The sequence below is a fragment of the Podarcis bocagei genome, assembly GCF_964188305.1.
Source record: "Podarcis bocagei genome assembly, chromosome: 6".
Taxonomy (NCBI): Eukaryota; Metazoa; Chordata; class Lepidosauria; order Squamata; family Lacertidae; genus Podarcis; species Podarcis bocagei.
The window spans coordinates 102,352,711-102,369,807 of record NC_138130.1 but is presented as its reverse complement, the minus strand read 5'-3'; the positions used below and the strand labels follow the sequence as shown (position 1 = coordinate 102,369,807).

General features: G+C 45.3%; 1 protein-coding gene across 2 annotated transcripts in view; it reads right to left on the bottom strand.

Annotated features, from left to right (window-relative positions):
* The window catches only part of XRRA1 (X-ray radiation resistance associated 1), a 43,116-nt gene that overhangs the window by 11,102 nt on the left and 14,917 nt on the right, over nt 1-17,097 (bottom strand). For both annotated transcript variants that reach the window (XM_081197310.1, XM_081197311.1), the window contains 8 exons: nt 13,827-13,924; nt 12,022-12,155; nt 10,887-10,985; nt 9,734-9,963; nt 8,595-8,635; nt 6,894-7,004; nt 4,592-4,685; nt 3,677-3,795 (listed from right to left, as the gene is read on the bottom strand). In XM_081197310.1, coding sequence (XP_081053436.1) covers nt 3,677-3,795; nt 4,592-4,685; nt 6,894-7,004; nt 8,595-8,635; nt 9,734-9,963; nt 10,887-10,985; nt 12,022-12,155; nt 13,827-13,924 — 926 coding nt within the window. The remainder of the gene's footprint in view (nt 1-3,676; nt 3,796-4,591; nt 4,686-6,893; nt 7,005-8,594; nt 8,636-9,733; nt 9,964-10,886; nt 10,986-12,021; nt 12,156-13,826; nt 13,925-17,097) is intronic.

Below are 17,097 nucleotides of genomic sequence, written 5' to 3'. Positions count from 1 at the left end.
GCATTTTAAAGGAACTAATATTGACAAAATATCTTTAAAAAAAGAAACTTTGTTGCTATTGTCCTTAAAAGAAAGAACAACCAGAAGTTCCCCCCCTAGAGGGGGACTGTGAAATTGTAACCAATTCTAGGGAGCTTGCAGCTGCCATAGATTACAACCGTGGGAAAGAAATTAAGAAAAACCTAGATATCTGGAATAGGTTGAAATTATCCTGGACAGGAAGGATGGCCGCGATCAAGATGAGCATTCTCCCAAGATTACTGTTTTTGTTCCAGAATATCCCGGTAATTAGAGGCACGGCGTGCTTTAAGAAGTGGCAAAAAATATTAGCTAAATTTATATGGCAAGGGAAAAGAGCTAGAATTAAATTTAAACTCCTCACGGATCTAAGAGAAAGAGGGGGCTTTGCAGTTCCGAACTTAAGGCTATATTACGAGGCCGCTTGCCTCTGTTGGATAAAGGATTGGGCAATCTTGAAAAATACAGATTTGTTAGATTTGGAGGGGTTTAACATTAGATTTGGCTGGCATGCCTATTTGTGGCATGACAAGGGAAAAGTTCATAAAGAGTTCTCTAACCATATTATTAGAGGTCCGTTAATTGAAGTTTGGAACAGGAACAAAAAGCTCATTGAAAAAGATACCCCCTGGTGGCTTTCACCAATTGATATTTTAACAACTAAAAAATTAAATCTAGAGGGTGAAAGATGGACATATGAAGATCTTTTAGTTAAGTCAGAAAGGGGGTGGAAAATTAGACCGTATGAAGAGTTAAAGGACAAATTAGTTGGTTGGTTACAATTTCACCAAATTAGTGCGCTGTGGTATGACCATAAAAAAACAGGGATGAGTGAAAAAAAGTCCAGATACCAGGTGGAAATCATAGAAAGCAATACTAAACTTCTTTCCAAAATGTATAATCAATTGCTGGACTGGGAAACTAAAGATGAAAAGGTGAAGGGTGTCATGGTCAAATGGTCTAGAGACTTGGGGTATAACCTGGAACATGACAGATGGGTGAAACTTTGGAGGAGTGGTATGAAGTTCACGGCCTGTGCTACTCTCCGAGAAAACTTAGAAAAAATGATGTATCGTTGGTACATCACCCCGGCAAAACTGGGGAAGATGTACAAGACCGGGGATAGCACATGCTGGAAATGTAAAACTATAGAAGGTAATTTTTTCCACATGTGGTGGACTTGTGATGAGGTGAAAAGATTTTGGGGACAAATTTATGATGAATTAAATAAAATATTGAAATACACTTTCCCAAAAAACCCTGAAGCGTTCCTCTTAGGTATGATCGGAGAGGAGATCAAAAGCGAAGATCAAACATTCTTCCAATACGCAATGGTGGCGGCTAGGATCCTGTTAGCGCAAAACTGGAAAACCCCTAATATCCCCACGGTTAGAGAATGGCAGACGAAATTATTTGAGTATATAGAGTTAGCGAGATTGACACAGAGGATCAGGCATCAAAAAAATGTAAAACTAAAGAATGATTGGAATAAATTTTTAAGTTATATTGAAGGTAATTTGGGAATTAAAAAAATAACAGTGGACGGAATTTAAAACCTGCGATGTATAGAGTTATTATAATACAACTGCAGAATGGTTATAAGTTTATCTAACCTAAATCGAGATGGAAGGAAGCCAATGTGTAACGTCTGTAAGTTTGTTTCTTTTATGTTAATATGTGTTAATCTGATATCTATTCTCTATTCTTTTTCTTTTCTATTTTTTTCTATTTCTTTATTTTTACCTTTTAAATGTCTGTATGTCTTGGCTGATGTAGTTTGCAAGAATTTAATAAAATTTACTATAAAAAAAAAATAGATTACAACCGTGGGAAAGGAATTGTGACCTTGCAGGACGATGTTATCAGAAGCACTGTTGGGTGCTTTCTGTAAAATAAATGCCCTATTGGATCAGTTAAGTCAGAAGACGGATTTGATGACTAATGCGGCCAGAACATTCAAACAGGTAGTGGGAAAGTATATGGAGCCCACCCAGGAACTTAAACAGGAGTGTGTCCTGACAGAGCAGATGATAGAAGAGGATGTTGCAGAATCTTGGGCGCCAGAGATGGAGGGACTTTTGGCCCAGCAGGAAAATGAGCCTTTGGATTTGATAAATGAACTTGGAAAAAACCAGATTTGGAAAGACAAAGTTTGGATTGATTTGGAAATGGGGGGTTGGACTGACCCCCCTATGCAGGGATGTTTGGACTTTCCGAGTCTGGCAATGGGCCGTCAGAAGTTTGGAGCTGTTGGGACTTTCAATCTTGGAGGGAATTTGAAACATGTCTTAAAATACCACATGGAGTCTAGTCTGGACTATGAGAAAGGGGCTGATTTGTTGAAAAGGGTCAAAAACACTACCAAGCTGGAGTTCCCACGAGTGAAAGGAAAATATGAAGAAGAGCTGCGGAAGGGACATGGAAGAGATTTGAAGGCCTTGGATATAAGATCACCAGGTTAATGTGCCAGACTAATGGGATAAAAAGGACTGACAATCCCGGGACCGGGGGGAGGGTACGCTGGAAGAAGATTGGATTGTTATTATTCTCTTTTTTTAATCATCAGAAATGTTTTATGAACGTTGGAAAAATGTTGAAATGAAATTACTTGGCTCTTGTAAAAATGTTTAAAGAATTAGGTAAAAAGGTAATGGCTATGAGAAGCTGGTAAAAATAAGATTTAAGTCTTAAGATTTAAGGTTTTTTATAAAATAAGATGAAAATAGAGTAAGGTAATGTAATGACAGAATATTATGAATTATGGAAAGGATTTGCTGTGACAGTTATTAATCAAGATACAAGAGATGGGAGGAGGAGGAGGTCATGGAAAGAAGGTAAAGAAAGTGGAGAATTTGAAAGTGATGGTTTTGTTTTTTCTTTTTCTTTTTCTGTTTTTGTCTTTTTTCTTTGTAATTTTAAAAAATTCTTTTTTCAATAAATATCATTATATTTAAAAAAATGAGCCTCTCTCAGCTGCAGGGAGGTTCCTTGGCCCTTGACGAGCAACAGTGGAAACATAGAATCATAGAATCATAGAGTTGGAAGAGACCACAAGGGCCATCGAGTCCAACCCCCTGCCAAGCAGGAAACACCATCAGAGCACTCCTGACATATGGTTGTCAAGCCTCTGCTTAAAGACCTCGAAAGAAGGAGACTCCACCACACTCCTTGGCAGCAAATTCCACTGTCAAACAGCTCTTACTGTCAGGAAGTTCTTCCTCATGTTTAGGTGGAATCTTCTTTCTTGTAGTTTGGATCCATTGCTCCGTGTCCGCTTCTCTGGAGCAGCAGAAAACAACCTTTCTCCCTCCTCTATGTGACATCCTTTTATATATTTGAACATGGCTATCATATCACCCCTTAACCTCCTCTTCTCCAGGCTAAACATGCCCAGCTCCCTTAGTCATTCCTCATAAGGCATCGTTTCCAGGCCTTTGACCATTTTGGTTGCCCTCCTCTGGACACATCATCTTCCTCTTGCCCCCATTCTCCTCAATAAACAACAACAGAATCGTAGAGCTGGAAGGGAACCCACCGGTCATCTAGTCCAACCCCCTGCAATGCAGGAATCACGAAGAATTCCTATGCCCCCAACCTCTGTTTAAAAGCTTCCCATTCTGAAACGGACTTCCTTAACGCCTTCCTAAAGGGGTCCTACCTTCCGGCTAGGCTTGTTGGGTATAAAGATACGTGGCTTTTCCAGTTTCAAAATTTTCTTCCGAACCATTTTAATCCCCAGCTTGTTCTGAAGGAAACTGGTGAGTAAAGGTGGGTCACCTGGAAAGGAAGGGAAGAAAAGAAAGGGGGAGGGAATCGTCATTAAGCAACTGGGTGGTCTATGTTGCATAGATTAGCTTCACTTCCATGATGCATTTTGACTAGCGACAAAGAGGAACCACAAGACAGCACAGAGAGTGGAGGCAGCTGCAGCAGTGCTGTGCAGACTTGGGGCTAAAAATTTGCACCTGAGTGCTCCAAACTCTATGAATTCTGCAACGTACACAAAATGTGTTGATTGAGGCAACGTAAATTTTTTCTTATGACTTTGCCCTCTTTATTCTGGCTCTCCTAGTCACAGGAAGAGGTGAGATCTGCAGAGCACAGAAAATCTAATTTAGGCACCTTGTTTCTAAAGTTTCACAGCAGGCATTTTCATGCCTATAACCACAGGGACAGGGACGCAGGTGGCGCTGTGGGTTAAACCACAGAGCCTTGGACTTGCCAATCAGAAGGTCGGCGGTTCGAATCCCCGCGAAGGGGTGAGCTCCCGTTGCTCGGTCCCAGCTCCTGCCCATCTAGCAGTTCGAAAGCACGTCAAAGTGCAAGTAGATAAATAGGTACCGCTCTGGTGGGAAGGTAAACAGCGTTTCCATGCACTGCTCTGGTTCGCCAGAAGCGGCTTAGTCATGCTGGCCACATGACCCGGAAGCTGTACGCCGGCTCCCTCGGCCAATAAAGCGAGAGGAGCGCCGCAACCCCAGAGTCGCTCACAACTGGACCTAATGGTCAGGGGCCCCTTTACCTTTACCTAACCACAGGGACTAGAAAATGGTTGCTGCTGTTCTCGTTTTACCGCTGCGCGATGTGGTGAAAGGGTTGCCGTGGAACGTCAGCTCGGTCAGCGATGGGAAAAGAGCCACGGCTAACAAATCTTCCTCGTGTTCGATCTGCAAATCAGAACACAGCAGCGCTTTCAGGCTGGTAGGCGACTGTGAGTCACGGCTGTGAAAGGGAGCCAGCATTAAAAGGACCAGCATTAAGATTTAGGCTTAGGAAGGAGGCTGGTGCATTGGGGCTACCCCACTTCAAAAAGGGGCTCACAGGACCAAATATTCACACAATCAGGGGAAGGAGACAGCGGAAGAAGATTGGAAGAAATTTAAAATTTATCTTAAGAAACATTGCAAAATTAATGAGTGCTAAAATGTTATGGTTATAGAAAGTAAGAGGATTACAGCTGTAAAGATTAAGTAGAAGAAAAGAAAAGGAAAAATTAGATAAAATTAAGGGGGAGGATTTGCTGAAATAAATTTTGGAATTGGAACGCAGAAAGGGGAGGTATGGGGAGGTCGGTGAAATAAGTTTCAAGAAAAAAAAGGATTTGAAAGTATACATGTTTGTTTTTGTGCTTGTATGTCTGTATTGTGTATTGTGTGTGTTTATATAAATTGTGAAAGCCCAATAAAAAATTATAAAAAAAAATATTCACACAATCTATCCATCCATCCATCCATCCATCAATCAATCAATCAATCAATCAATCAATTCTTGGACATAGAAAATGCAGCCAGCATCAAAGAAACAATGCTGAAGATAATGCAGACATTGTCTTTAACCTCAGGTAAACATCCATATGCGCATAAACATACTCCACTGATGTGCTGGTGAGCATGTGGGAACAGAGGCAGCTATAGACACTGTGGTGGACATGCACAAAAGTGGCAAATTGGGGGGAACAAGTGCTTAACGTCGTAAGTAAAATTACTCATCAGCATATCGTGAAGTCTCCAGAGCCTGCGCTATAGAGCCTGTGTTTAAGCGACGACTGAAATCAGGACTTGGTGGATGAACCAATAATTGGATTTCATTTAGCGGCAACACATAGGGTTATAGCCACATTCGGGAGAGACTTCGAACGCTTGGTACAAGGGAGGGTGGCGTATTGCCCTGAGGGAAAAATTGCCTCACAAATTAAGACTGGCGGGTGGAAGGAAGCAGAGAGGAGCCTTTGCTGGAGCTTCATTCCGTTCACTAATTATCCAGGAAACCGAAGACCAGAAACAAAGGCAACTTGTGGGTCACTTCATAAGAACATGTTTTGCAGATGGTTAGATACTATTTTAAGTTGTGGTGCATGTATAGGAATATAGGCCTTCGTAATATGTATATTTGGGGGGGTCTTTCTTTTGAAGAAAGAAATAAAGAAAGAAAGAAAATTTGCATGTCAGGGAGAAGGATTAGAGCCTTGCCTCCTCCCTGAGGGGTCTAGATTTCTGTCTGGAAGATTGGTTTTGGGAGGGTGTTTTTTATGAAGAAGAATGATGGGCACCAACTTGCAACTCTGAAGTGCCACAGAGATTTGCCACCTCTGCCACCACTTGTTCTTAGTGGTGGCGTCTGAGTGTTGTCATAATATTTTCTAGGTGTGGCAGAGCATCTTTTTGGCACGCAAAGGTGTTTCCTGCCCCACCCTATACTCCTCTGCCACCAGAAATACCTGCCAGGGAGGGGCTTTGAAGCCTGAGGTCCTCTAGACACCTGAAAGAGCGTCTCCATTCCCATCGTTCTGCCCAGACACGGAGGTCCAGCTCTGAGGGCCTGAAAGACCTACATTGGCTCCCAGTATGTTTCCGAGCACAATTCAAAGTGTTGGTGCTGACATTTAAAGCCCTAAACGGCTTCAGCCCAGTATACCTGAAGGAGCGTCTCCATCTCCATCATTCTGCCCGGACACTGAGGTCCAGTGCCAAGGGCCTTCTGGCAGTTCCCTCGCTGCAAGAAGCCAAGCTACAGGGAACCAGGCAGAGGGCCTTCTCAGTGGTGGCACCCGCCCTGTGGAACGCCAACCCTCAGATGTCGAGGAAATAAACAACTATCTGACTTTTAGAAGACACCTGAAGGCAGCCCTGTTTAGGGAAGTTTTTAATGTTTCAAGTTTTATTCTGTTTTCAGTTCTGTAGGGAGCCGTCCAGAGTGGCTGGGGAAACCTAGCCAGATGGGTGGGGTATAAATAAAATTGTTGTTGAGGACTAGAAACCAGGTCCTCCAACGGGGCAATATAAGATCGTAGCGATTCCTAGACATACCCGCCTCTACCATTTGTTGCAAAAGATCAGTGTGTCTCGTTAACAGTGGAAAAGGAAGGATCCAGTTACCTGGTTGTTGGCCAGGCTGAGAAATCTCAGCTCCGGTAGGGGAAGAGTGAACTCGGGGTTGAAACTGGCACAGGAGGCCTTAGAAGCGATCTGCGGCGAAGGAGAGCTGTCCTGAAAGGAAGGCAGAGGAGAGGTAAGAAACAGAAACCAGGCCACCAAAGAAGAAAGAGGACATCATGGGTTGTCGTGATCCTTGCCCTTATAATCTCTGCATATGGGTGTGTCAGTCTCTCCCTGGGACTGTCCAACTCCAGAAGGCAAGTGGTGGCTCTGTGATGCCACCTGACAATAACATATAATAATAATACCTTTATTGTCAAAGTACCACCTGTGTACAATGAAATTAACCAAGCCTCCCCCCAAAACACTCAGTCTCATTGCACTCTGTGTGCTTGTCTCACAACACACCAACCCCGAAAGTCAGTTGCACTATATTACTTTCCATTCAGCAGCCTAACAGCCTACGGATAGAAACTGTTTTTTAGCCTGTTGGTATGACTGATTATAGGGACGCGGGTGGCGTTGTGGGTTAAACCACAGAGCCTAGGACTTGCCAATCGGAAGGTCTTCGGTTCAAATCCCTGCGACGGGGTGAGCTCCCATTGCTCAGTCCCTGCTCCCGCCAACCTAGCAGTTTGAAAGCACGTCCAAGTGCAAGTAGATAAATAGGTACCACTCCGGCGGGAAGGTAAACGGCGTTTCTGTGCACTGCTCTGGTTCGCCAGAAGTGGATTAGTCATGCTGGCCACATGACCCGGAAGCTGTATGCCGGCTCCCTTGGCCAATAAAGCGAGATGAGCGCCACAACCCCAGAGTCGGTCACGACTGGACCTAATGGTCAGGGGTCCCTTTACCTTTACCTTATACTTCTAGATCTCCTGCCTGAGGGTAGAAGATTAAAGAGGTGCTGGCCGGGGTGTGAAACGTCCCTGAGAATTTTCCTCGCTATCCTAAGGCATCGATCCCTTGAGATGTCATCTAATGGGCTCAGGGGACAAACCATGATATCACCACCCTCTGTAGAGATATGTGCGTAGTACCAAGCTTCGGGGAATCAGATCCCTCCCCCAGTGGCAGTAAATAAGGAGATCAAACAAAAGGAGCGTTCTTACCAGTTGAAAAAAGGTAAAGGACCCCTGACAGTTAAGTCCAGTCGTGAACGACTCTGGGGTTGCGGCGCTCATCTCGCTTTATTGGCTGAGGGAGCCGGCGTTTGTCCGCAGACAGTTTTTCCGGGTCATGTAGCCAGCATGACTAAGCCGCTTCTGGCGAAACCAGAGCATCGCACAGAAACGCCGTTTACCTTCCCGCCGCAGCGGCACCTATTTATCTACTTGCACTGGTGTGCTTTCGATCAGAAGGTCAGCGGTTCGAATCCCCGCAACGGGGTGAGCTCCCGTTGCTCGGTCCCTGCTCCTGCCAACCTAGCAGTTCGAAAGCACGTAAAAGTGCAAGTAGATAAATAGGTACTGCTCCGGCGGGAAGGTAAACGGCGTTTCTGTGCACTGCTCTGGTTCGCCAGAAGCGGCTTAGTCATGCTGGCCACATGACCCGGAAGCTGTACGCCGGTTCCCTCGGCCAATAAAGCGAGATGAGCGCCGTAACCCCAGAGTCGTCCGCAACTGGATCTAACGGTCAGGGGTCCCTTTACCCTTTACCTAGAGCCGATGAGGATGACTTGAAAGAAAAGAAAAATCTTACCTGGGTTGGTAGGTCTGGGGACCAGGATGGAAAGATAACTTCTGTTTTTTTGTAAAAATAAAATAGAGAAAGAATAATATCAGTATCAAGATGCTGAATACAGGTGAAGGATAAACAGGATAAACTAAGATGGCAGCCCTAACCATGGCTATATCCTATGAGATTCAATGGGGCACGTCCAAAGAAACTGAGAGCTGTAACCAAGGGTTGTTCCTGACTTGCTATTCATGGTTTGTTTTGGGGAGAAAAACTCTGAACTGCCTTGGCCCATCCGGCTCAGTTCTGTCTATTAGTATTGTTGCTGCTGCTGCTGTTGTTACCACCTTGCATTTCATTGCTCCCACACATACTGAAGAGCCTTCATTTTCCAATTTTCCATTTTCCAGTTTCTCTTCTCCTAACTAGGTCTGTCAATTCTATCATTTGCACTGCTCCTCGGCTAGCCATACGTCTAACGTCGAAGAGTTAAGATTTTCACCCAATTAATAGCCATAAGAGTAGCTATCAGTACCGTATTGGCCCGGATATAAGCCTCACTTTCCCCCCCAAATACTGACCGTGAAAAAAGTGAGGTTTAAATTCGCGACCTTACAAAAATTGGCTCTTACGATATCACTGGTGAAACATACATAACATACAGTAAAATGGAACAGGTGTGAGTGCCTGCGGAATTTTTAGGGAGCAGATTATATTCAGGTATTGTCTTTCTCTCTCTCCCCCCACCCCCCGCCTTGAATTTTAAAGGTGTGGCTTATATTCGGGCCAATACGGTAAATAATAATAATAATAATAATAATAATTTATTTATATCCCACTCTCCCCGGCCGAAGCTGGGCTCAGAGCGGCTAACAACAGTAAAATGATACAACATTCTAAAATCATTTCATTATAAAATCAGTTCAAATCAGATTAATGGCAGCCATTGGGCTAGAGTTCTGTGAGGATTGCCAAAATGTACTGTCAGTTCTCTTATCTTCTGATAAAACCTGGTCCTTAGGTTAAAATTTTATGCCGTTAATAAATGGCTTGTTTTTTGTTTCTTTTTTGTTTCCTAGGCTTGGTTTGCTTCTTTCACCATCGTCCACGGGGGCGAGGAGCACCAATGCACTACAAAGGAATAATATATAATTATGGCCCACCAGTCCTGTCTGGGTCCTTGCTGTTTTGGAAGACAATGTACTCTGGCTGCCCACCACCAGCCGGGGACTTATCCTGCCAGATCTGTTTCCCAGCACTCTTGCGGCTGCGCAATCCTTCCCTGATGCCCGACTTGGCAGATAAAGGATGGATGGAGAATCGGCCGCTGTCCAAGTGGTGGAGATACGGCACCTCTCTGATTCCGTTTCTGTCCAAGTTTAACTGCTTCAGGCTGAAATGGAAACAAGGAGGCCAGTGGTAAGGCCAAGGTTTGCAGAACTCCTGCAGAGACCAGGGCAAGGCACAAGACTGTTTTCCAATTATTACAATATAATATTATTGCTAAATTTATAGGTCACTTTTTGACATGTGACTTACAAGACGACTTACCCCCCCCCCAAAAAAAAAATCATATATGAAAACTTGGGGTGGGTGGGGAATACAGTACAGTGGAACCTCGGGTTACATACACTTCAGGTTACAGATTCTGCTAACCCAGAAATAGTATCTCGGGTTAAGAACTTTGCTTCAGGATGAGAACAGAAATTGTGCTCTGGCGGCGCGGCAGCAGCAGGAGGCCCCTTTAGCTAAAGTGGTGCTTCAGGTTGAGAACAGTTTCAGGTTAAGAACAGACCTCCAGAACGAATTAAGTTCTTAACCCAAGGTACCACTGTAATACATCCCACGCTCTGTAAAATTCCATAAATAGTTAAAAGCCAAAGAAAGGCCTGGTTAACAAGGAACTGTTTTGCCTGTTGCCAGAAAATACATAACAATGGTGCCAGGAGAGACTCCCTGGAGAGAGCGTTCCACAAACAGGGAGCCACCACTGAAGAGGTTTGTTCTCATGTTTCCACCCTCCAGACCTGCCATGGACGTTTCCCGCCCCATTGTTTAGCACAGACACTGAGGTCCAGTTCCAAGGGCCTTCTGGCGGTTCCCTCCCTGCGAGAAGTGAGGTTACAGGGAACCAGGCAGAGGACCTTCTCGGTGGTGAAGGCAGCCCTGTTTAAGGAAGTTGTTAATTTTTGATGTTTTATTGTGTTTTTAATATTCTGTTGGGAGCCGCTCCGAGTGGCTGGAGAAACCCAGCCAGATGGGCGGGTTACAAGTAAAAAATTATTATTATTAGCAAGCACAGGTGGTCTTCCTTACCTGCGGAGGTTGGCGAGGCTGACAAAGACGTTGGCATGGGAGAGGCGGTTGTCGTCCAAGAGCAAGACTTCCAGAGCCGGGAACCTCGGGGAGCTCTCACTGCAAAGGGAAACATACAGTGACTTTGGCTGTGCCACATCACTCAGGAAAAGGCAAAAGGGGAGAGAAGGCTGCAGTATAAGACTTAGAGACAGAGAAAGAAAGAGATGTGGAGCCCTCGTGATGCTGCTGAACTACAACTCCCATCATCCCCCAGCTAGCAGATCCTGTGGTTGGAGGTGATGAGAATCACCCCAACCTGGCCACAGTGATCCATGCAACAGTCACCTCCAGGCTTGACTACTGTAATTCGCTCTACGCAGGGCTGCCCTTGAAGCTGTCCCAGAAACTCCAGCGGGTTCAGAATGCTGCAGCGAGGCTCCTCACGGGGTCCCTGCCATGGGAGCAGATTTACCCAGTGCTTTTCCAGCTGCACTGGCTCCCGGTGGAGTACAGGGTCAGGTTCAAGGTGCTGGTTTTGACCTTTAAAGCCCTTCACGGCCTAGGACCCTCGTACCTGCGGGACCGCCTCTCCCGGAATGCCCCACGGAGAGCCTCAAGGTCCATAAATAGCAACACCCTAGTGGTCCCGGGCCCTAAGGAAGTCCGATTAGCTTCAACCAGAGCCAGGGCCTTTTCAACACTGGCCCCGGCCTGGTGGAACGCTCTGTCTCATGAGACCAGGGCCCTGCAGGATCTGATTTCTTTCTGCAGGGCCTGCAAGACAGAGTTGTTCCGCCTGGCCTTTGGCTTGGAGCCAATTTGATTCCCTCCCCCTCTTTCTTTTTTCTTTTTCCTTTCTCCTCCTGCGATGAGGCTGCATTTTAATATTTTAATGTTTCAATATTTTAATGTTGTATTTTAATCTTGTTTTTAAGTTGTATTCATTCAACTTGTTTATATTAGTGCTTGTTAGCCGCCCTGAGCCTGGCCTTGGCTGGGGAGGGCAGGGTATAAATAAAAATTATCATTATTATTAATGCACCACGTTGGCTTTCCCTGATCTACAGGTTCCACAAACCCCACGCGGCCCGACCTCCCCCCCCCAAACAAATAAAAACTCTTGCTTGCCACCTTCCTCTCCCCATGGGCCTACCTCTCGGGGTCAGCCAGGTCGAGGGGAAGCGAAGTCAGCCCATTGGCAGTGAGATGGAGGGCTTTTAAGTGGGACAAAACTCCCAGGGCTCTGACGTCCTCGGGAGAAAGGTTGTTGTATGAGAGATCCAAGACCTGGAGCGGAGGCAAAGCAGGCAGTTCCATGGCTGGGGAAGAACCAGCGTCACACCTAACCCAGCCACAGCAGGTACGAACGACACTGTGAGATGTTTTTATTGCCAATGGCTTTGGGGGTGAAATCATAGAATCATAGAATCATAGAGTTGGAAGAGACCACAAGGGCCATCGAGTCCAACCCCCTGCCAAGCAGGAAACACCATCAGAGCACTCCTGACATATGGTTGTCAAGCCTCTGCTTAAAGACCTCCAAAGTAGGAGACTCCACCACACTCCTTGGCAGCAAATTCTGCTGTCGAACAGCTCTTACTGTCAGGAAGTTCTTCCTCATGTTTAGGTGGAATCTTCTTTCTTGTAGTTTGGATCCATTGCTCCGTGTCCGCTTCTCTGGAGCAGCAGAAAACAACCTTTCTCCCTCCTCTATGTGACATCCTTTTATATATTTGAACATGGCTATCATATCACCCCTTAACCTCCTCTTCTCCAGGCTAAACATGCCCAGCTCCCTTAGCCGTTCCTCATAAGGCATCGTTTCCAGGCCTTTGACCATTTTGGTTGCCCTCCTCTGGACACGGTCCAGTTTGTCAGTGTCCTTCTTGAACTGTGGTGCCCAGAACTGGACACAGTACTCCAGGTGAGGTCTGACCAGAGCAGAATACAGTGGCACTATTACTTCCCTTGATCTAGATGCTATACTCCTATTGATGCACCTTAAAAATTTGAGGTCTTATATATAAAATAAATGTTCATAAATGTACCAAGCAAACACGTACATAAATACCGTATTTTTCGCCCTATAGGACACACTTTTTCCCCTCCAAAAACGAAGGGGAAATGTGTGTGCGTCCTATGGAGTGAATGCAGGTTTTTGCTGAAGCCTGGAGAGCAAGAGGGGTCGGTGTGCACCGACCCCTCTCGCTCTCCAGGCTTCAGGAAGCTATCCGCAAGCCTGCGGAGCACGATTTTTTTTCTTTATTTCCCTCCCCCCCAAAAAAAACCCTAGGTGCGCCCTATGGTCTGGTGCGCCCTATAGAGCAAAAAATGCGGTATATAATCCACATGTCTGAAGCAGCACGCAGTACGCAGCCCAGTTGCCAGTTGCTTCGCCAGGCATCCTGGGTCATAAAAGATAGTAGGTAGTTTCTCTGATGTACCCTTCCTTGGTTTTGTTAATCTTAGGCCCTGGAAATAGTTTCACAGGAAGGTGATAAAGATACTTATCTCCTTGCCATCCGTCCTCTCGTGTTTATTGCTTGCTTATGGCTTCTGGGGTTGCTGAATGCATTCCTCCTTTTTAGTCCTGTTTTATTTACCCTAGAAGTATGCATGCCTAAATTAGCTTTTGTAGTGTAACTTTGTCCCCACGTGGGGTTTTTTGAAATGCTCAGAGGAAATCTGATTGGTTCTTACGAACACTGTGTAAAAAGTTCTTTTGTGAATAAAACGACCTGGGCTGAGGGGTGGAGAGGAATTATTATACCCACTCCTCCCAGAGTCTTGCTGGTCAAACCTCTGGGTGTATTTTATTAATCAGAGTCCAATGCTTCCTTGCTTTGGGAACGCCACAACAAGGAATGGACGCAGCTCTTCCAGTGAGTTCCAGGCCCTTTCCCTACATGACACAAGAAGCTAGCCCCTTAAGCACTATCAGTCACCCCTCTGACTTACTTCCAAGTGTGGAAAGTCCCCGGCGTTGACTTTTAGATTCCTTAGGCCATTCAAGGAGAGTTCCAGTTCCCGGAGCCCAGGAAATGTACGGAAAGCATCTGAATGGGTGATAAAAGGGGGGAAGTCAACATCAACCAAAAGAATCAGGGCAGCAGCGGCCGATTGTTTTGGATTACTGGGCACAAAGAATGTGAATGGTATAGCCACACACACCCCATTTAGGACTCCTCAGATGTGCATGTTCGTTTAGGCAATACTGAGTCTCCAAAAAAGGGAACCACACAAACACACTTTCTAAGCAGTTGGAGGGCCAGCTCAAGGCATTTTGCCGCCCAAAGCAAAGGACAAGCCGGCTGAATCTCACTTCAACACTCGGAAAGGAGACAGGTCCTCCAGCGTCTCTGAGGGCAGAAGTCTAGCTTACAGGAACACCCTCCCACCGGATGTCAAAGAGAACAACAACTACCAGACTCTTAGAAGACATCTGAAGGCAGCCCTGTTTAGGGAAGGTTTTAATGTTTGACGGACTACTGTATTTTAATATTTTGTTGGAAGCCGTCCAGAGTGGCTGAGGAAACCCAGCCAGATGAGCGGGGTATAAATAATAATAATAATAATAATAATAATAATAATAATAATAATAATAATAATTATATGCATGACAGGTCTATGGCACATGTCGCTCTGATCGCCAGCTAGGGATGGGGGCAAAATTGGGTTCCGTTAATAATAATAATAATAATAATAATAATAATAATAATAATAATAATAATTTTCTTATTTATATCCCACCCAGCTGGCTGGGTTTCTCCAGCCATTTAAATCGAAATCGATCAAATTTGCAGTTTCCGAAACAAGACAAGAACTGACACACAGCCATCCTTCAGAATGTACCCTTCTCTGAACCAAACAATGCTTACCAAAATACATATATTGGGGGAAAGTGTGCATAAAAATGTGTATGTTAGTGAAAGCTATGTACAAATAAAACATAGGAATGGGCTTGCAAAAATGTGTACGTTGGTCAAAGCTGCATACAGAAAAGGGCTTGTTAAGGTGAAATTCAAAGGAAAAGACTGGTTAATTTTTATGAGGATTAGGAAAAGAAGAGTTTGCCAATTGCTGTAGAAGTGTAAAGGACCATATTTAAGATTGGAAAAATGAGAAACCGAGAGATTCAAAATCGGACAGTTCCTTTCATCCCTATCTCCAACAGAGGAGGAATGGGGGTGGAGCGCCTGGTGTAATTTTTTTAATGGCTGTGGGTCATCGCCAGCAGGCCAGATTGGAGCCATCAAGGCCAAGAAACACAAGGTAATGTAGTGTTGTGAGTTTGTGGGGTGCCTGGACTACTCTTCTAGTTCCTGGACCACCACCCCCTTCCTGAGTGCCAGTCAACTGGATTTAGCACATTAACATTGGGGCGAAACCAGCTTCCCGTGTTCAGGAAATCACCTGGGAAAGGAGCCATTGACTAAGAACGAAGTGGAGGTGATGGCCCATTACGAAAGCCATTAAGAAGGAAACGTCTGAAGCGGGTGGGACCCCTCCTCCAGCTCAGAGGAAGCCTAAATCTACATCCTAGTGCAAATTAATTGAAACAAAGCATGTTTTCTGTCTAAGAGAAGCTTCGTGATTGCCACATCAATCAGTCTGTCAAGCACCCACAAAAGATGTTTTGAGGATGCTTGTGTTATTATGGTGTCGGAAGCCTGCAGACAATAGAAGGAATGATGCGCTTGCCACAATATATTGAGGTTCTATGAAAGAGGGTTATTCCAGAGCTGGAAAAGAGGTAACCTGACGGTACTGGGATATCGCAGCAGGACCTAGACCCCTGTCACACATTGAAAGTGGTGAAGAAATTCAGGACAGAGCAACAAAGACAGGTACTTGATTGGCCAGGGAATTCCCCAGACATAAATCCCATTGAGAATTTATGGACTATATGCAAAAGTCGCCTCCGTTCTGTAGACTGTACGACTGTGGAGAAGCTCATTCAGGCACTGATTCAAGTGTGGTACATGGATCCAAAAATCAACAGTGACTCTTTGTAACTAGTACACTAGACTCCATGCCAAAACGTGTTCAAATGCTGCTTAAAAATAGTGGAGGTCATACTGAAATACTTTATTGTCACTTGTACAACTTGTATACAGTGAGATTACGCGAGCACCCCCCACTCAGCTCTCTTAGTCTTAATTCCCCTTGTTTACTGACGCACACCCACCAAACCCGAAAGTCAGTTGCCCTGCTGTTATCTTTTCATTCAGCAGCCTAACAGCCCACAGACAGAAGCTGTTCTTTACCCTGTTGGGGCGACTAATCATGTTTCTATGTCTTCTGCCCGAGGGCAGGAGTTCAAGAAAGTGCCGGCAAGGTTGTGAATCATCCCTGAGACTTTTCCTCACTCTCCCAAGGAAACGTTCTTCCGCGATGTCATCCAGCGGATTCACGGGACAGCCCATAATATCTTGTGCTGTGTTCACCACCCTCTGTAGGCACTTCCTCTCAGATGATGTCAAAGATGATGTCCGTTACTAATGTACGTATGTGTGAGTTTTGTACAATAAGCTACTAAACTCATTGTTTGTTTCAATTAGTTTGCACAAGGATGTACCCTAACAGCCGTTGTGCAGGCGCAGATGACAGCTGAATGAACGGGAGTTGCAGGAAGGCAGGAGAACCCCAAAAAACATGCATTTCAGGTGAAGACACTGTTGGGAATCAAGCCTTTATCAGGAGAAACTGGCCACTCTCCAGGCACCCGGCTTGATCTCCGGTTGACCTCCCTGTCTGCATTTCCCGGCAGGATACAGGCTAGGTCGCGATCGGCGATCCTTCTCAGTGTGAGAAGAACACACCACTCTTCCCTGCCCCCCCCTCCAGGCAGGGGAAAGAGATAGAAACGTATTTACATGTCTTTATTTCTGTCTTTGCAGCGTTACAGAAAACACGTCTGCTCTCTTCAAACTCCAGCAGCCGAGAGAGTAACTCCTCCTGTACTTCCTGTACAGCTCATATTACACTCTGAGCTAATTCCGGTGCTTCGCACTGTGAATAGACTGTCCCTCTGTTTCCCACGGGAACAATCCCAACATCCCCATTATGTTTTGCTTTCAAGCTACCAGCACGCGGCTGCATTGCTTCTATATCGTAACCCCATTTTGATGCAAACATCTCTGTGTAAATGCGGAAAATGACCTCTCTGCCTCTCAAGCCACCCGTGTGAACATGGCCACTGATTCTTCATCGCCCACCCAACAGCCCA